At 36.3% G+C, this 20,939-nt stretch overlaps 1 protein-coding gene across 10 annotated transcripts in view; it reads right to left on the bottom strand.

Annotated features, from left to right (window-relative positions):
• Positions 1-20,939, bottom strand: part of CDC42BPA (CDC42 binding protein kinase alpha) — a 156,313-nt gene that overhangs the window by 60,693 nt on the left and 74,681 nt on the right. For 8 of the 10 annotated variants that reach the window (XM_048936758.1, XM_048936760.1, XM_048936766.1 and 5 more), the window contains exons 6-14: positions 16,038-16,131; positions 15,081-15,281; positions 14,241-14,489; positions 12,171-12,250; positions 10,966-11,132; positions 10,196-10,318; positions 5,326-5,459; positions 3,516-3,758; positions 3,159-3,269 (exon numbers count right to left, since the gene is read on the bottom strand). In XM_048936758.1, coding sequence (XP_048792715.1) covers positions 3,159-3,269; positions 3,516-3,758; positions 5,326-5,459; positions 10,196-10,318; positions 10,966-11,132; positions 12,171-12,250; positions 14,241-14,489; positions 15,081-15,281; positions 16,038-16,131 — 1,402 coding nt within the window. The remainder of the gene's footprint in view (positions 1-3,158; positions 3,270-3,515; positions 3,759-5,325; positions 5,460-10,195; positions 10,319-10,965; positions 11,133-12,170; positions 12,251-14,240; positions 14,490-15,080; positions 15,282-16,037; positions 16,132-20,939) is intronic. The other 2 variants (XM_048936763.1, XM_048936767.1) reach the window with 1 other exon arrangement.

A 20,939-nucleotide genomic window follows, 5' to 3' on the forward strand; every position in this document is an offset into this window, starting at 1 on the left:
AGATACATGCTGCTACCTCATTTTTTCTCTAACTCATCAAAATGACCATCTGTTTCAATCAAAGAACAAAGTCCTGCAGTTCTGATACAGAACGGTTAATCAGAGAAAAAAGATGCCATACTAAATGGAGATGGTTCAGAGAGGAAAGGGAAGGAATTTTCTTTCATGCCCCTGTAGTCAACTACTGAACTTGCTTTTTACTGCCCAAAACGCTTATTTGCCTACACGTATGTAACAGTGCCGCATGCAAAACATCTGTTTGCAACATCATGGTCTTAATGGTTTTTCACATTTTATTTCAAAAGATCCTATTGGGTGCAAAACTAAAAAGTGAGCAGCCAGGGAGCCGTGCAGGAGCTGTGGGCATGAGGCTGTGGCAGCTGGGGCTACTGGGCCTTGCTGGCAGCTGCTGAGGCCTGCTTTTCAGTAGTGCCCAACTGCAAAGCAAGGGACAACGGGCACAAGCTGGAACACAGCAAGTTCCATACAGACGTGAGGAAAAACTTTGTTACTTTTAGGGTAACAGAGCACTGGAACAGCTGCAAAGAGAGGCTGGGGAGTCCCTTTCACTGGGAATATTCAAGACCCACTAGGACACCTTCCTGTGTGATTTGCTGTAGGATGCTGCTTTAGCGAGGGGTTGGACTCAGTGACAACCAGAGGTCCCTTCCAACCCCTGCAATTCTGTGATAAAACAGATGCTGCAGCAGAAGAGAGAGCTGGGTGGTATTGTACAATAGCAAACAGAATTAGAGTAACAGAAGAAACAAAAAATATGTTTTGAATTGATGTAAGCACAAATTCCAAATAGATGTTTTCATACATGCCTGTTCCAAGTGGCCAAATAGTGCAACTGAGACATAATGCATCATTTGGCACGTAGATAGATGCCATAACTCAGTGCAGGAATTCTTCCCTCTCTCTTCCTCTCTCACAGGCACACACAAACAATAAAGACACCACACAGCAGCTCTTTCACTGGACATGTATGTAGCTGACTAAGAGCAAACTGGCTGCAGTGCTGTAAATAAAACTATATGGCTTGACATGTACATCATGTACTACGAATGAAGTGCAACGAAACAGACATGAAGTTTTGTACTTGTACAATAAAGAATAATCATTAAATATTGCAATACTATATCAGATGGAATGGAAAAGCTTACTAATTGAGCAATCTAATGTTAAATAAACATACTAGTAAAAATCTTGGAAGATTTTTGGCTTGGCTTTAATGTGATAAGCCTCTGGTATTATACATTGCTCCAAAACTCATATCTTGCATTCTGCAGAAGGTAATGATAATTTACTATGCTAGGAATATGAAGAAACTTAGGACTGTGATGTTTATAACAGCAGTTTCATGTTAGAAATACTTGCCAAATGCAGCATAGTAAGAAAGATTTTTTTTTTAGATATAACAATTTATATAAATTGTCACTTATAGATTACTACATTATTCCTCTCAATTTAATAATTTGCTACTGCTCAGGTAAGAATGAAATCATTTCATTTTCAGTATGTAATCTAAAACTTTAACATACAGAATGTAGTCTAAATTTGCTTAAAATGAACTTACAAATTTAATAAATAATTAAAAAAAGTAGCCATACAAATTAGCACCAGAATCACCTAGTGATTCTGAATCAGCCTTGACAAACATACTTATTTTGAAATTCTAGCCATGAACATACTTAAAATATCTAATAACAGAAAGAAAGTAAATGTGTTGGTTAGTATTTCCCGCATTAAAGAACTTAGGCTTCTATCTGTGCAATCCAAACTTCACCTGTGTCACTAAATCTACACCTGATTTGGGTCTCTGAAGTGCCAAAGCCAGCAGCAAAGCATTGGGATTTGGGCAGAATTTTGTCTAAGTATAAATCCAAAGGTGGGAAAATAAGTTTACCAAAGTAAATAGGAGGGATAAGATCTTCTAGCAAATCTATGCTTTAGATAGATTTATTGGTATACATGCCCAATAAACATGCCCATCAACAGCAGAAGAGCAGAGAGACATCTGTAGGTATTTTTGTATTATATTTGTAGATGCATTTGTGCATTTGCAGGTATTATTATATTGCCATACCTGATTCAAATCAAGCTACAACTTCCCTTTCCTATTCTGATAAACTTGCCTTGTTGCTATAAATCAGCTTACCAACTTTTCTCAGTAGATCTCCCATAAATTCCTCTCATGTCTGAGAGAGACACACAAACTCTTTCCTAACGGTGAAGATTAATGAAAGCAGAACAAATATATCTTAATTTTCAGACAACAATCTGAATTGACAGCATCAGGAGCTCTAAAAATATGAATTTCATGATGAATGGATTTCCTTATTTTCGTTCAAGGAAGGAAGGCAAAATAAAGAATGCGTGATCAAAACAAAAACTTCTGTGCAGTGACTTAATGTTGATGAATGTTCCACAGAATTCTAATAATGAAATTATTATCCATGTGATTTAAGACCAGAATAGACCTAACTTAATATTTTGCACAAAAAATACAGAATTATCCCAGGAACAGCATTTTGCTGTAAATGAACAACAGTCCCAGTGCAGAAACAAAAAAAAAAACAACCGTGCCCTTCAATTTTTGAGAAAGTCTAATTTCTTTAGAGCATTGTATATAGTGCTAAAGCACAGAATAAAATAACAGTTAACATTCTTGGCTTATTTAAATTTCTGTTCCTAAAAAAAATGTATGCATGTGTGAGCAATCTAAATACACTAAAACGCCTCCTTTACAGCTACATCTGTTGATTTCCATTTTGGAGAAACCTACCTTTCTTCTCATTTAGAACACAGTACGTGAAACACATGTCAAGAAACCTGCAGAGGCTTTAAGTTTATCTTCAAATACTCAGCCATTCCACACTTAAAAAAGCCCTTACACAAAGTAATAACTGAAGCAATTTGGTAAAAAAAATTATTGAGAAATTCTTCAGTGAGCAATGAATACAGTGGTCTGAAAACTGCAATAGGTAAATGTTGATTCTTCTGGACAATAACACAATTCACGTTTGTACCGGTATTCAGCACCAACTGAAGTGTCAAACCGATAGTATCTTTTTCTCTTACAGCTGAAAGCAATCAAACAGATCAGTGCTTGTTGCCTGCTAAGTTTACAGGTGTTAATATTAGAACAGACTAACCTTTAGCCCTTCTACTTCACTTTCCAACTGCTTGGAGTACTGCTCGCTCCGCTCTCGCAATTTCCTGTCTTTGGATGCCTCAGCAGCCGCAGCTTCAGCTTGGACTTCCAGCTACAAAAATACATGCATTTATTAATGGGCAGGGTTCTCTCCATTTTTTCAAAACCTACTTATGATTTTCAGGAAGAGAGACACAATTTCAACACTAACCTGGACACTTCAAATTCTTATGAAACAAAAATGGTATCGTTTAAAATAAGGAAAATTTAAAAGATTTACAAACAACATTAAAAAAATGTTTCATCAGAAAACCTTACACATAACTACTAGTTCATAAATTCTAAACTTACTACTTACTTCTTTTTTAAGTCTCTCTGTTCTGCGTAACTCTTGCCTTAAACTTTCTACTTTTTGCATCACCACTTCCATTTCTTCTTCCTTATCTCGGAGCTGGCGGGCAAGCTTTTGTTTTTGAGAGTGCAAGTCTGTCAGCCGCTCGTTCATCTCTGAGAACTCCTGCATTGCCAATTTCCGCTGGCTGTGTGCATCTTTCAGCTCTTTGGCTTGAGATTTTAATCTGTCACTAGACTCTGCCAGTTCCTACAGTTTAAAAAAAGAATTAAGTAATAAACCTAGAAAGCTGCAAGGCTAATTCTCTGGATGTGCATCTCGAACTTCTCCAAAGTAATGAGAAACTAGATACTCATTTATGTTGATAAATGAATCCACAATACAGGCTGCGTGCTCCTTTAAATCAGATTTTACTACGGAAGTCAGTTAAACTGCATAAACTTATGTGAAGTCTGAATTTGCTCCATTACTATAGGTTCAATACAAGCACTCACACTAAAATATAAAAAAGCCCTGCTGTCTTAAAAAACTTCATCTGCCCAGTTTTTCCATGAACTACTTAAAAATCAACAAAAAGTACTCAACTGATAAATAATGACAATTCACAAGTTTTTTGCATTAGTTGAATGGAAAACTCTTGTATGTGAGGACTTCTGCTTTTGAAGCTTCTGAGAACTGATGCACATGGCAATTACGATTTTCACATATTACACCATAATATAAAATAGTACAGAATGTTTCAGATAATACAAAACAATGTGTTCAACAATAGTAAATGATAATTACCCTTTCACAAGAACCTACATAGAGAACACTGCTACTCCTATGGTGTAAATCTTTCACAAAACGTTCTTAGATCTGTGCTACTACACTATCAGTGAAGGACCACAGCAGTTTATATGGTTTAATGATGTTTAGCCAAAACAGAGATGAACAAAAAAAGCAAGGAAAAGTGAGTCTGAGAATGAAAAGCGGGAGGAAGAAAGAATATTTGGCACCTACACAAATTTAACAGTTTTATAAGCTTGTTAAAAGATGTCCTAATCACTATAAATTGCTTCAGAATGGTCTTTCTTAGACTACCTGACAGCACTCAAGATTTTATGAACTTTATGAGTTAAAAGAAAGAATGAGAAATACAGATGGCAGGTCAACACTGAACATGGACTCTAAAATACTGGGCTAATACAAATTGTGATGACAAAAAGCCTAACGTATTTTGTATCTGATTATGTTTGCAATGTGATTCAATCATGAACACAAAGCAGGCATGAAAGAGAGTGCACACTAAATTAAAAATGAGGAATTGGTGACAGAGGAAAAAAAAAGTCAGTATTTGTTACAGTAGTTATTGCAAATCACTTTTCAAATCTTTATGTTTGGGAATTTTTTCACATTTCCCTTCTTGGAATGCTTCCATGCCACATCCCTAACAGCAAATTCTCAGCATTTTTTCCCTGCTGCACTCTCACTCATACTTCAAATTAAATTATTTGTCTGGAATCGCTCTTCTCCATCTTTTAACCACTATAATTATCACCTCAGTCTAATACTACAAAACTTTCTTTGCAGCCATTCCAAATTTGCATCATTGTGTAGTTTATTACCTGGAATTAGTCACCCAGGACCACCCAACAATCATACACAAAATGCTTTAAACAGTGTCCTTGCCTTATAACAAGTCAGAAAGCAAAGTAGGTCACATTACACATTTATCATCTACTCATTAATTTTATATCTTAAAGTTATTTTAATCAAAATTAAAGCATAAAAATAGTCCTTAGGTTTTAGAATAGTCACTGACTAAGCACTTTACCTTATTAAGATCTTCCCTCTCTTGCTTCAGCGTTCTAACCTGTTTCTCAAAAGCCTTTATTTGTCTGGAAGCATCGTCCAACTCCCGCCTTGCAGTGCTGGCCTCTTCTAGTTGCTGTTCTAGATGACCAGAATCTAGAAAAAGCAGCATATTTTAAATATGTTAAGGAGAAAGTCATTCCACAATAGCACTGCCTAGGTGTTTTAAAACTCCCTTCAGTATTTATTCTTGTCCCAACCACAAACTAAAGCAATTCTTATCTGATTTCAGAATAGGGAGCAAGTTGTTTCAACTACTCTAGTTGTTTTTAGCAGAACAGAAGCTCACAGATTACTGTAACGCAACACAAAAAATGACAACTTGTCATTTTACATTGTAACAATCAAACACACACAACTCTATTAAATATACACTTCCACATGACTTCAGCATTTGATTTGTGTGCACTGTGATGTTATATATAACACTCATTTTCTTACACCGTATCTTAACTACAAGCAGCCTCTTTCCTCCACACAAACTCCTCCAGAAGGAACCAGCAAAAAATATCAGATCAGATCACTCAAGAGCTGGCAAAGTTTCTCCTGTTGATAGACTTAAAATTAACTTCAGAAGATTTTACTTATTTTTAGCATGAAAACCACTTGTATTTATATGATATGCTTCATTACTACTATAAATGCAAGAAAACTACTATAGCCAGTTTCTTCCTGTCAATTATATTACAAAAATGCAATACTAAGGCAGAGATGAGTAACATCAAGTATTTTCAAATGTTCTAAAATAAAAAGTTGAAATGCGTAAAATATCAGAGAAAACTAAAAATTCTAATTAGTGTTTTCTTCCTAGGATTTCACTCAAAAACAGATATTGAAAGCAAGATATATGGTGAAAGTGGGTTAATTCTAAGTTCTACGAAATCTGCAGACATTTTGCCTTCGATTTCAGTTGTAGTGGGAATTCACACTACGCATTTATCCACAGACCAGTAACTCAGCCATACTCTTAACACAAGCTTTTTTACTACATTTTCACAAATGTACCCCTAAGAGATTGGCTCTTAGAGAAGTCAAATAGAAAAATACTTTGTTAACAGTTGCAATTCCTGAAACAAAAGAACTTTAAAAGGAAAAGAACACCATTATCTTGTCCTCATACAATTATTTGTTATTGTTTTAATTCATTGACTTTTATTAATGAAAAAGAGTGCATTTAAATAAGAGATGTAGCTTAGAGCTATAAATTATTAACTGCCTCCCTTATGTAGGTTTCTCTGAAGTCACCAGCAAAAAGAAAGTTTATATACGGCCCTGCTGAGCCAAGATAAATCTCTCTTCTGTGCATGACCTACTTTGTTACATAGCTCTACTTTCTTCCTCTATTGCTGCCCTTTATATGTCTGGCAATGTTAAAGATTCCTCAGTTTTCTCCTATGTAACTTGCTGAACAAAAAAATACAACTTTGACCTCAAAAAGTGAAAGCATATGACTAGTGTCATTCCACAGAAAACCATAGAGACAAAAAAATGCTGTATTTTTCTAAGGTTCCTTGTTACAGTCTTGAATTTGACACAATTTCACATTATTTTTATTACCTTTTCAAATGGATGCTTACACCTACAATTCAAAATAAGGCAGTAAAAAAGATTAAAGCTGGTTGTAGCTTATGAATACTACACAGCAATTTTCTGTTTAATCACTCTAGTTTTTGGTAACATTTTAGGTAATGTAAGCAAACAGCCTGTAGGAAGTTACTGCATTGCACTTCAGCTCTGCACCTCAAATCTACCTTCTTAAAGTTCAACAGATCCAGGCTTGGAAGGCCATCCAGAAAGTCTGAAACTGGCTCCACTGAACTTGGAATCCAGACAGGATCATCATCTGGTTTGTGTCTGCCTTCTGTAGTTAGTTTTAATTAGTTTTAATATCTATCTCATAATCAGTTTTATTATCTATCTCATAAAAACAACATCAAAACAACCAACAACCAACCAACCAACCACAAATCCGTCAGCTCAAGTAAAACATTCTCTTTTTCCATTTTTATCAGATTACCTTGTATTAGTAAAAACTCAAGGCACAGATGCACTGTTAAATATATTGTCTGCACCAGTAAAGGCATTCAAGCGCATACTGGAAAAGTTACAAAGTGACTGGATCAATTACATGACTCTGCATGTTGTTTATTTGATCACATTTTTCACTTTCAACCCCAAAATCAAAGGCATGGGTGTTTTGTAGGGCCAAATGTGGTATGAAAGAGAAAACACTCAGTGGAAACACTCAGTGGACACTTACGGGGAAATCTTCTCAATATTAACTGCCTTTACCAGATATTGACTTCTTTTATATGTAGAAATGGTTGTCAGTTGTGTTCAAAAATGTTTCACACCTTGTCTTTGTTTTTCATCACTTGCAAGAATGAACTGATATCTGAGCTGCAGCTCAGCAAGTCAAAAGCAAAATATAATTGAAAGCTGACAGTGCCACTTTTCTAAGGAGCTGGTCTTCTGCAAAAGCTGTTCTAACAAATGTTGCTATTCTGTGATTCTAAGGAACCAAAAACAGAGAACTGATTCAGAATAGAGATTTCCAACGATGCTATGCCCTTCATCATTACAGCAGCAACTACAGGGACTGGAAAGAAGTTTCACAATAACTTCTGTCCTGACACAGCATCTATATAGGTAAAATCCTCCCTGAGCTACTTAAGCAATGTTCACATTCAAAAGTAATACTTAAGGCACAATGAAAAACTGTCAGAGAACATGCCAGAGAAGCTGTCCAAATGCACATCTGTAACACAGTCTCTTTCAGACAACATAATTTTAGCAATATATAATCTATGCACTTCAACTGCAGTTCATAGTGTGCTTCTGCCCCATAACACAGCAGCAGAGTGTAAACACACCGAGTAATATTCAGAAGTTCTCTTTCTATGGGTGTCCCTGCTGGCATTCCTGACACTTTTAGAAAGTACTTTTCACAAGTACAAACCAAATTAACTCTTTCCTTGAGCCTTTCTCATTGGGTTTTCCCTTGCCACAGGTATGAGCATGTAAGTAGAGATCACAGAATCATAGAATAGAATCATAGAATTGCTCAAGTTGGAAAAGGCCTTCATGGAATCATAGAATCACCAAGGTTGGAAAAGACCTTCAAGATCATCCAGTCCAACCGTTCACCTATTCCCAATAGCTCCTACTAAACCATGTCCCTCAACACAACATCCAGCCTTTCCTTGAACACCCCCAGGCTCGGTGACTCCACCACCTCCCTGGGCAGTCCATTCCAGTGCCTGACCACCCTTTCTGAACAGTAATACTTCCTCATGTCCAGCCTGAATCTCCCCTGCCGTAGCTTGAAGCCATTCCCTCTGGTCCTATCACTAATGACACGAGAGAAGATGCCGACCCCCAGCTCACTACAACCTCCCTTCAGGAAGTTATAGAGAGCAAAAGATCACCGAGTCCAACCACAACTTAACCATACTACCCTAACTAACATTAAGTAACCACCACTTGTGTCTGATTTTCCCCATATAAAATCCAGACATTTTCCTATCTAGGTTGACAAGAGAAATCAGATTCGTCAAAATAACAAAATTATGTTTCAGAAAATAAATTCTTAATTTCCAAGAATATGATCAAAATTTGAAAGCAAAATTGAGCAGAAAAGGAGATAATGAAAAAAAAATCAATTGATATTTAAAAAATAAATAAAGATCCATCCATCAGGCTGTCTTGGTTTTGGCTCAAACAAAGTTAATTTTCTTCCCAACATCCAGCATGGTGCTGTGCTTTGGATTTAGAATGAGAATAATGGTGATAACACAGATGTTTTAGTTACTACTGAGCAGTGCCTACACTAAGTCGAGGAGTTTTCAGCTGCTTGTGCTGCCCTGCACAGAGGTGACTACAGGAGCACGCTAAGCTGGAATGGGACAGACCCAGGATAGCTGACCTAAAAGGACCAAAGGAACGTCCCATACCATACAGTCATGCAGACATCTGGGGCAGCTGTCCAGGACATAGCTGTTGCTGGTGACTGGCTGGACAGGGATCAGCTGATGGTGAGCAACTGATTGTGCATCACTTGCTCACCTTATTCTTGTTAGTGCTTTGTTATTGATCTTTTTTTTTTTTTTCTTTCCCTCCTCTTTCTTCCTTATTAAACTGTCCTTATCTCAACCCAGGAGTTGAGCACATGTCTTTTCAACTTTCTGGCCCATCCCACTGCAGGGGTGGGGAGTGAGCAAACAGCTGTGTGGTGTTTAGCTGTCTGCTAGGTTAAACCACAACACAAGCATTTTGCAGACAAACCACAAAAAAAGTACTAGATTAACATCTTCATTTCTCATGTTTACCTTCATAATCAAAAATCAACACCTTCCTCACCTCCAGGAAACACCTCACCTTTTGCATACAAAGCAAGAAGTACTAAGTTATGATGACTGTGACTTGTAAAAGGACAACAATGACTTTTGATACTACAAAAATAAACAAGTGCTCCATCTGCTGTTGCATTACATTGTTGAGGGGAAAAAAAACAAGGTAATACAAATGAAAATTCTCAGGTAGTGCCTGATCATCCTTGAAAACCAGCAATACCACACTTTGAATTCAATAGAACTTTACTGCTAATAATAACAGCAGAAGTCACTTAAACTTCCCTTCCCTCTTGTAATAAGAATTACTGAAGTACTGAATATTAAGCTGAATTTGAAGAAAACACTGTATTAAAAATGAAGGGTGTAATGAGAAGTAAAAATACACCGGGAAACTCTAGAAAAGGAAAACAAGCATTATCTTAGAAAAAAATAAGGTCACAATTCTTGCTTACTGTTACAGGTTTTACATTAATAACTTACCTGTTACCTGTTTCTTCAACTTTTCAATTTCTTCTTTTAAGCTTTTAATTTCTATATCTTTGCTTGCTGCAATTGGGCCATCCACTGTTGAATACTGAAGAGCCTGGACTGTCTGAGTGGACTCTAGAAAAAGAGACAGGAACAGAGGTGGTCAGAAGGATGTTACTGATAAATGAAGATATAGCAAAAAACCCTCCGCTAGAGCATGTTAGATTTATGCTTTTAAGGCCATATCACAAATGTTAACATCTAACTCACAGACACAAAAGTTTAAATCAAAAATTATGATGAACATTTAAAAAAAAAAAAAGCCTATAACTGCAAGTAAAATACGGCTTTTATTTTTCCAAATAACAGAGCAGTATACACCTAAACTAACTTAAGCATTTCTGTATTAAGACCTTTCCCTGTTCCCAGCAAGACCGTGTCTTACTCCTGTAAAAAACTATACATATCTACATATTAGGATTCTACAGTTTAAAATTTTGAATGGCTAAGTGCCAATTTTTCAGCATTTGTCAGGTGAACAAATTAAGTTCTTTCAGACACAGTGCAGAGACAGCATGTTTTAAGGAATTGCATTTGTGGGATATTTCAGGCATAAAGGCTATCAAATATTTAATTTGTCAACAGAAATAATAAAGAGATGTCTTTTCTGCTACAAGACATTCCAGGAGGTTTTGGTTCTTTCTTTTTTTCCACAGGATAAACTGCTTCACAGAACTGCAGGCTAATTAGGTCAGAAGAATGACTGAAGCATCTTTTCATACCTTGCAGTTTTCTACTAAGTTCAAGCTTTTCCTGCTCTAGGCGTCTTATTCTCCTCTCGTAAGCTTCTGTTGCTAAACTGTCCTCCAAAGTTCTTTGAATGTTGGCATCAAGATCCATGGAGGGTGGTCCAGCTGTCAGTCTTAGACAGCTGCGGTCTGAAAGCACACTGGGAAAAAAAGTTCAACAGTATTTGATTTTACAACAGGTCATCTTTAAAAAGAAGAACAAACAACAAAACAAAACAAAAAACAGTAAAGTTGTTTAGATTGTAAATAGCATGCAAATTCTTATTCAACGTATTTATACAATAAAATAACACTTGGTTAGTATTATTGTAAATTCATTTTTACCTACCATGACTGATCTCCATGTATTTTCAACTCTGTGATTAAAAATGACTGTCACTGACAGCCCAAGTTAGCCAGATAGCAAAAAGTGACCTTCTAGACAGTTATAAGATTTCAGAAACAGCTTGTTTTAAAATAATTCATGAAATTCTCCAAACACTTTTAATATAATAACTACAAAAAACGGTGTGAAATTTTCATGTGAAAACCAGGGCATCTATATATCAAAAATAGGGTGAAACCCTGGCTCTGCATATAATCATGTACACTTGCTACGTATGTAAAAAATCCTTTTGACATCTACTGGTGATCTCACATTACCAGCATCAAGCATATGTGTTTGCAGAAGCATGGTTGGATTTTCAGTAGCTGTAATCATTATTTATTTGTTTTCATCAGTGTTCATGCAAGAGTAATGGACTTCCTTGTTATTGTTTAATTTAGCAGCAGAGATGAACATAAATGCTACATAAATACCAACTATTGTTTCCATTCAGAGATACAGGAGTGTTAAATGACTCCAAATAAAACAGTTCTTTAATTCTTTTAAGCCAAGTTCCCCTCTGAATCCACACATTTACTGTTATCTTTGTCATACTCTTATGTGGTCAACTTCTTACATTGTCTGAAAAACACCACTCTCAAGAGAACTCCCCTGTGCACAGTTGGTGACCTTTATACTGATGTAAATTTTACCTGCAGAGAGTTCATTCTTTTTGGACAAACTGCATTTTAGCTTATACTCTGTTAGTCTCCCCAGCAGACCACAATATTTAGTTATTTGTTTGCAGTGGGTATCAGAAAGAAACAGGAAATTCTATAACTATCCTACGGATAATTTCAGAACTCTTACTTACCAGCTACTTGTGTATGTGAAACCTACAAATGGTAAATGATGGCCAGAAAACGCAGTGTGTGATGGTGGAGGCATCGTCTCCTAGAAAAATGATAATTGAGAGAGTAATAATCCACTGAATATTAAAAAAAATTGAGTTTAATCATGTGCGAAGTGCCAGTGACAATTTCACATTAACTGGCTTCTCAGTTATCCTTACCTACAGCTCAAATATGAAACACACCACCTAAGTCTATCTATAATAGCATGAAATATGCAATATATATTATTTCATGCAGGTTAGCACGAAAATGTTTTTCTAATTAAACAGCTATCACTGGAGAAAAGCAGAATACAACAATTTTTAAAAGGCAATTAACTCCCTCCTTTTTCCAAGACGCTCTTAGCACGTAGCATATCTTTTACTCCCTCTTTCACATCTCCCTTCTTCACTTTTCCTTTGTATTTTGTTTTTATTTCTCATAGATTTTAAGTTTCAGAAGCTTCTACATGAAGAACTTAAAGATTAAATTAATAATTGTAATCTATATGACAAACAGCCTTCAGTTATCACACAGGTATCCACATGGATTACATTGGTTCTGATATCATCTCTAATGATAAAGATGCAGGAATTTGAAAATAATATTTTTTTTACTGATTTTGGAGTAGATAGTAATACATACTTCCTACCATTTATGTGAATTCAAGTGTGTTACCATACTCACAACATTATAACTGAATCCAAGTCTGTCAAGCCAATGTCAATAAATGTACTAAATGGAATAGTGAAAAGCTAAAAATCAACACAACTTAGGCAGCCTGGACAACACTGTTTTGTCCTCTTGTACAATTTTAACATACAATCATTGTCATGCATATAATTTTTCCATGCAGTCACTGTCTCTTTCCTCCAGGTAGAAAAACAACAACCATGGTTTTGCAAAGCTGCCTTTTACCTTCCCTACTGGGCATTCCTCATTTGCTGTATGTCATTCAAACCTTCCAATGAATTAAAAAATAATAATTCTCATGTGCTTTTCTATGATGCTCACATCTGTAGTATACAACAGATGAATCCAGTATACAATAGGTGAATATACAATAGTGTACAAGTAGGTGAAACTTCCTCAGAAGATGCATATGAAAGATGGATGGGAAAACATTGCAAAGTCACACATGAAGAATTTGAGGTCACGAAACACGATATCCTGTCGTTGAAGCAAAAACGTACCATATCCCCTACCATGCAGTGCCTTAAGCTATTTCCCTCAGAGGTCCTGAGGTACAAGGTGTCAAAAGAAATGGTCAAAGTGTAACTTTCTCAAAACAAAACAAAGCCCAACCTCATATGCAAATAACAGATTTCTGCATCCTTCAATAAATAAAAATGCATCTCCACAGAGAGAACAGAAGGCTTTTCTCAGATGCCAGAATCCCTACCATCTGGCAAAGGTCCTATTTAAAGGCATAGAAACACTAGGACTGTTAACAATCATCAGTTGCAAAATTTTTTTAGCAAAGGTAGAACTATTTATTTCTTAATGAGATTACAGTTACTGTATGGTTGTCCTGAAAATAAGGGCTGTTACTCTTTTCCTAAAGTTTCCTAAGCTCAACCTAAGTCAGAAAACAACCTCGAAAAAATTTTAGTCAGTATGAATTGAAATGAAATCTGGCAGAGAGATGGGCAGTTACAAATACAGTGCTACAATACAATGCATTATGCAAATAAAATACAAGTGTCTGCAATGCTCTACTAGAAATAGTATCCCGTAGGTGTGAATATATACATAAAATATATTTGTTATGCAACCTGGACCCAAAAAATTGTCACTGCAAATAAGATATATACATCAGAAGTAAGGTTATAACAACTTCAAAATTTTTAACTGAAATTATCCCTACAAATACATACTTGGAGCATCAGCTTCCAAATTATGTATGTGCATCTCATACAGGATCTTCAAAGCTGCATTTGACTGTTATTTGTGCAGAACATAACAAACACAAAAAAATAAACTTCCATTTACATGTATTTTTGAAGCATACTGCAACAACAGATTTGCCGAAACATTAATTCTGTACTTACAGAATTTTTTAAGCAATCATCATCCACGTCAAAATTCGATGTATCTGTGGGGCTGCTGACTTCTGGGATGTAAGGTGCATCACAGTTTCTAATGTTGTCCCAGTCAATCCCAGCAAAAAATGGATGGTTCTTAAAGTCTTCTATCCCATTCTGTCCAAGTCGATGCTCTCTGCTACAAATTAGCCTTCGGATGAGGTCCTTTGCACTTTCAGAGACATCTGTCACTTGAGCAGGAAACTGGAACCTCTCCTTAAAGATTAAAATAACAGAAAATAGTTTATTACCAAGTAGAAGTTGGAAAAGTCACCCCTCCAAGTGATAATTATTAAGTAGAAAAATAAATGTGCAAATACTCAAGTTATTAAAAATAAACAGTAAGGTTTCTAGGAAAAAGACTTTCCCCAAAGGATAGAAACTATTCAATTTTTTTTGTATTCCGCTTTTTCTTGTTTATTTGAATTGCTCTTAAACCATTGGATTCTACAGCTGCCTCCAGGTGGAAGAACGTTTAAGATTCTGCAGCATAAGCCAACCAATGTATCCAACAGAAAAAAGCAGCCCAAAAGGAGCGAGGCAACGCAGCCAATTCTTACTGCAGTGAGTGAACTAACAGCCATTTTGCAAAATCCAGATTTTTAATTTTGAACTGCTTTATCCCAAAGCAAATCCATCTGCAAACCATAACCATGAACTCTTTATGAGGAAACATTTTATGCTCTACATTAATGAACATTAACAACATTATTACATTAAAAAAATCATTTTAAAATATGCCTCCAAGTTACCCTACTGCTTATGAAATTTAGCTTAGAGAGAGACAGAAAGAGAAAATGCACTAACTTTGTGGTTCATTATTTTCCCATAGGTCTCCACCAAGGACTCAGCATAAAAGGGTGTTTCTCCATAAAGCATTTCATACATGCAAACGCCTAGGGACCACCAGTCACACTCAGGCCCATACTTCCCTTTTCCATCTTCCATGGCCTGCAAGATTTCTGGAGAGATGTAGTCTGGCGTCCCAACAGCTACTGAAGATTGAACCTGTAGAAATTACATTTGCAAGACTAATAACAGCCTCCATCATTACAGATGCTACTGTTCATGGCAACGTGTTTAAATTTAACCTAACGTTTTGGTTATAACAATAACACCCAAACAAAACAAAAAAGAAAAAGGCTCTAAATTTATACCAGAATATTAAAGCATTCAAGACACTTCATTTAAAAGCATCCCAAGGATACGTTTTCAAAAAACTCTTATGTATATCTAGTAACAGAGAAAGAACAAAATGCCAATGCTTAGGCTCAAGTTATTCATTAATTATATTTTAAGAAACCACATAAATTCAAACTCTTTAACACTCTGGGGCATGAATTTACACCACCAGCATTACCTTCTAGACACTGTGCAAGTTTAAATATGCTACTGAAACATGATGATGATACGAGAACTGTATCTTGCCCTGCTTATACAAAAGATGCCATTTCCAGTAAAAAATTAGAGCTCAGAGCTCAAAGCTGTTCATTCATGATGCATCAACAAACACCTACTCAGTACTGATAGCGCAGCATCCCTTTATTAATGAACTGACTGCACACATCTAAAAGGCTTTTAAAATACAGTAACTCCAAACAGCACACAGTCATGTCTCGAGCTGAGGCTAGCTGCAAACCAATAACACTATAATTCTATTTGATTTACAACAAAGCACCTTTTCTCTTTATTAACACATATTTTAGAGGCTAGCAAAGGACTGAGCATAAAGCATTTAGAAATATATCACTCTTTCTCATTTACCGTTCCATCTTCCATCAGTTTCAGACAAGAACCAAAATCTGCTAATCGAATATGGCCATTCATATCCATCAAGATGTTGTCTGGTTTAATATCCCTGCAAACAAACAAACAAAAAAACACATTTCAAAATTAACACAAAAATCTACTGCATAATACATAGCTCAATCATTAACACTCAACACTGAAGAACAAAAGAAAGAAAATCAGCAGATGATAGACAATCAAATTACGTAACACAATTTACACCAAGGGTGTTTTGTGACAGGACCAGTAGATTAAATCAAGTAACGTATGTTAACTGTAGTAAGGTCTGGTGCAGGGATGGAGTGCCCACAGCTCTGGGCAGCAGTGCCTCACTGCCATCTGAGTGAATTTCCTCCTAACATCTAACCTAAATCTCCCCTCTTTTAGTTTAAAGCTCTTATTCCTTGTTGTATCACTAGACTCGCTGATAAAGGAGTCCCTTCCCAGCTTTCCCATTCCGCACTTTGTGATTTATGCTTACTCCATATTAATTAAGCCAGCAGTTTTCTAACAGGCTTTTACTCCAATAAATATTTTCACATATATTTCCATATGCAACAATTCACGTCTCTCGACTGGCACTGAACTTAGATCCATATTTTACAAGGTAGAGCTGTTACTACACCTCACTTATTTTTTTTTCCCTGTCTCTTCCAAGCAATACTTTTATTGTAACTAAAATTTGATTCGGGCACCTGACCGCCTGTGGTTCACATGCAGTTGGGTGAGGAGGTGTGGCTCAGTTTTGTACTGAAGCTGCAACCCTTGCAGACTTCATGCCCTCCACTGTCCCACTCAACAGAACTGACAGCAGGCAGAAGATGCAGAGAAGTGCGAAGCAGAGCTGGAACACGCCAGCATGTCCCAGGTCACAAGCGATGTGCAACCTTGCAGCTCTCTTGATGCAAGCCCAATCTAGCTTTAAATACTTTGTAAACACGCATCGAGTTCCTTTTAGAAGCTGGACCTAGTTCAAACCAAACAGAAATAGGAGTCACTCTCAAGGCTCCATTTATCCATGCTCTATCTTTTAGTATATTCCCAAGAGAAATAATAATAGTAATTATTATAATAAAACCAAACTGTCTTCCTCCTACCTCAACTCCCACAGCAGCAAAAAACACAAGAAAAAGCCCACTCTATGGTCTGCACCATGCAAGAACAAGAGTGCAAACACTGGAAGCGCTCAGAAGACAGGTACTTCTTGCACAGCCACATTTGTAAGGCTCAGCAGTAACTTTAACGGAGTAATTTTTACAGCTCTTACAATAGGAGGTATGGGTTTTGAACAATCATTCTGAATTCAGCTGAACTACATTACTGAAATACAGTTTGAAAGACAAGAATTGCTGGCACCTGCAGACCAGGGAAGGCTATAAGCAAAGGGAGAGTTAGGAAAATTATCAGCCCCAGCAGAGAACAGCAGGAAGGGGAGTAATTACTGTCAGTGTAACTGAAGAGTTAGAAGGAGGTAATTATGGGGGAAAACAATGTCATAAACCCTGTATCTCCACTAAAGCCTGCAGTTGTTAGATGCCATTATAGTTGTTTAATGGAATCTATTCCAAAAATTAATAACTATGCTTTACTCTAAATCTTTAAAGAATCGTTCCTCAAACTTCATAATACTTCCTGGTTTAATATGAGCTTTTCATTCTTCAGTTTGGCTTGTTTATTCAGATGACTTCATTAAATTCCCTTTAAAATAAGTTTACCAATTAAAACTCAAACATTTTACATAGGAACTCTGTTAATATAAACAAAAATTCTAAAATGAGACTATAGCAGACATTGGGATTATTGCTATTTATTTTGATTTCTCTGTTAATAAGGGTAGAATTTCACTTGTTCAGTAAGGCCCATGACAAAGTACTCCCTCTGAGACTTGCTAAACCCATAGAACATTCCAGTTACAAAAGAAATAACAGGAATGCATTTTTTTTCCTGGATTCATTTCTGATACTAAATTGAGAGGTCTTGCATATTGAAATTTCGGATGATCTTCTGAAGCTCTTACCAACATAAATTATCTGATTATTTTGAGATTTCAAAGTATATCTGTTCCTGACATTCATCAACACCACTCTCTGAATCACTGAATCATTGTTATCCAGTTATTCACAAGACAGTAAGCACTTCAAGTCTGTAGCACAGGAAGCAAGGATTCCAGAATAATCTTAAACTAAATCAGGTTGGACATGAGAAACAACTTCTTTCTTCAGAGGGTGGTCAAACACCAGCTTCCTAACAAGGTGGTGGACGCCTCATGTCTGTCAGAACCCAAGAGGAAATTGGATAGTGCCCTGAAAAACATGGTTTAGCTTTTGGCTAGCCCTGAGGGGGGTCAGGAGCTTGGAACAATCTTCGAAGGACACTTCCAACTGATCCATTCTATTCTAATTTTGTTTCATGGGCATCCTCACAGATGAAGAACAGGTAAGAGAAAGGAAATTACCCAAAAAATAGAGTGATATTTAATGCAAAAACTGTGACAATTATTAAGAAGCAACTGCGTAAGCCAATACTAAAGATTCTGCTAACAGAACAACTCACAGGCCCACACATTTGCTTTTATGTGATAAAAACCTTTCTGGCATAGAAGAACTTGCAATCAGTAGGGATCACTCTTCTCAGAAACTGTACAGTACCGATACAGAATGAACTTGGTTTGTGTTACTCATTTGCAATTTATTTACCTCTTATTTTCAAAACAAAAATAATCAGGTAGAAATGGAGGAAAAGGTGACTCCTCCTCTGTAAATAATCCAAACAAAAGGCAGACAGATGGGGCAAGAGAGCAGGACACGTTCTCCTTGGTCTGAACACTTCAGATGCTAATGGACTTCCTCAGAAACACAGATAAGCTCTTAAAAAAGCACTAGAACTGAAAAGACAATAAAGGTCTACACGAGTTTCTAAATGCAACAATTGCAGAGTCAGCTAAGCCTGAAGAAAGAAGTGGGCCTGTCTGAAACAGGAGGAGTAATTCGACAGCACAGCTCCTAGTTTATCTTAGGACACTGGCTAATAAAGTGGTAATTTGGAGAACATTTTTTTATTTCTAATGTTAACATTAGAAAAATACAGAAATGAATTCACTCTTCTAAAGTGATCACACACATTCCAAGATGTAATCTTGAGGGCGATGCAAAACAAATAGGTTATATTAAATTATTTTCAGATGTAAATTATTTTCAGCATCTTCTTTCATGCTACCAATTAAAACCAAAGTACAGGAGATGAAAAAAATAGATTCAGGTGTAACTGCTGGCAAAGAAGGACCAGACAAGATATTACTAATTGAGAATATCACAGTAAATTACATGTTCATTATGCAAGAAAATTCTCCTACAGCATAAACTGAAATTAAAAAGCGATATCATTATTATATGGTTATTATTATCCATTCTTTGAGGAGAAATGTCACTCTCCACCAAGTTACCTCCTAAAAAAAAAAAGCCAAACCAAGATTTTACTGTCAAAATACCTGGACTTCTTATCCAAAATTCCTTCAAAACATAGGTTTATTCCTAGCCAGGACAGGTTTTGCAAGCAGTTTATTTCAATCCTTTCTGTTATTTCAGACAAGCTTTTCTTCCACACTCCTCACATAGAAATGCTACATCCATGATTAAAAAAAAAAATAAAAATGAAGACATTTGTTCTTGGCAATATTAAAATGAAAGGAGAAAATATGGTGCCTGTGAAGCATAAGGTATTCAGCAGGTATTAAGGCATTCAGCAATGTAATACCTGCAATGCCTGCTTTAGAATTGAGGAGTGAAACAAGTGGTCACCTTCCATGAGGAATGCTAGTCGGTTGATTCATTTTTTCAGACACATCTACAGCCACTGACATCCAGGAGCTTATTTCTATTTTCCATTACAGTGAGCCAGTTTATATCAAAGTTGCCATATTCTGACAACTAAACTTTATCTACATTCTAGTGAGCAAAACTAGAAATACACTCCATCTGGCAGAGAGACCAGTGTGCACTGAGCCAAATTAGATTCAGACAGTTGGCAGTTATTCTTTAGTAATCCCAATAAGATAGGCTGCACAAGATAACACCCTGAGAATATGGAACACGCTGTACTTCATTAACCGTTCCTCTTATCAAGACTCTCCTGTGTCTTCTCCTAAACAAACACTCATCCACATTGGGTGGAATCCAGAAAGCGTCTACTTTCTATTGATTTCAAAATCATTTAAAGAACTTTGATTACAACCTTATAATTTGCATTGCACCCAAACAGTTGCATCATGTTTGTATACTAAACAAAACCTGCTTCATGTGAAGACAAACTGAAGCTCCAAAAGGAAAATGATACAGTGGCCATGTGCATAGCCTTGAAAACTAACACAAAACACTTTAGGATATATGTCTTAACAAGCGAAGAAACCACATTAAAAAGAAATGCTATAAACAACTGCATTTTGAACTTGCAGTGCTTGCAGTGAGGTCATTCTGGGTTGTTTTTTTTTCTCAAGCAGTATATTAATAATGTAAAACTCCTTTGTTTTCCCATGAAGCCTTGATAATAAATCATTATGTATGTGTTCCAGGAACACCCAGGAATTCACCTCTGTTAAAACAATCTCATCACTCTCTGCAGCAGGAGATTCATCTAAATCTCATTAAAGCCAGTGGACAGACTCCTGTCAATTACTAGGGAAGCTCAACAGAACCAGGATGACAAAAGTGTAGGTGTACAATTGTACTTACTGATCGGTGTGTGCAATTCTGTATTCGTACCACTACACACCCTCAGCAAGACAGTCTTAGTCACACTCCAAGACTAAATGAAACACAATATTGAACTCAAGGTTTCAAGTACTAGATGAGTACCAGATTGAGAGAAATTACCTCATTTTTA

Source organism: Lagopus muta, chromosome 2 (genome assembly GCF_023343835.1).
Source record: "Lagopus muta isolate bLagMut1 chromosome 2, bLagMut1 primary, whole genome shotgun sequence".
Taxonomy (NCBI): Eukaryota; Metazoa; Chordata; class Aves; order Galliformes; family Phasianidae; genus Lagopus; species Lagopus muta.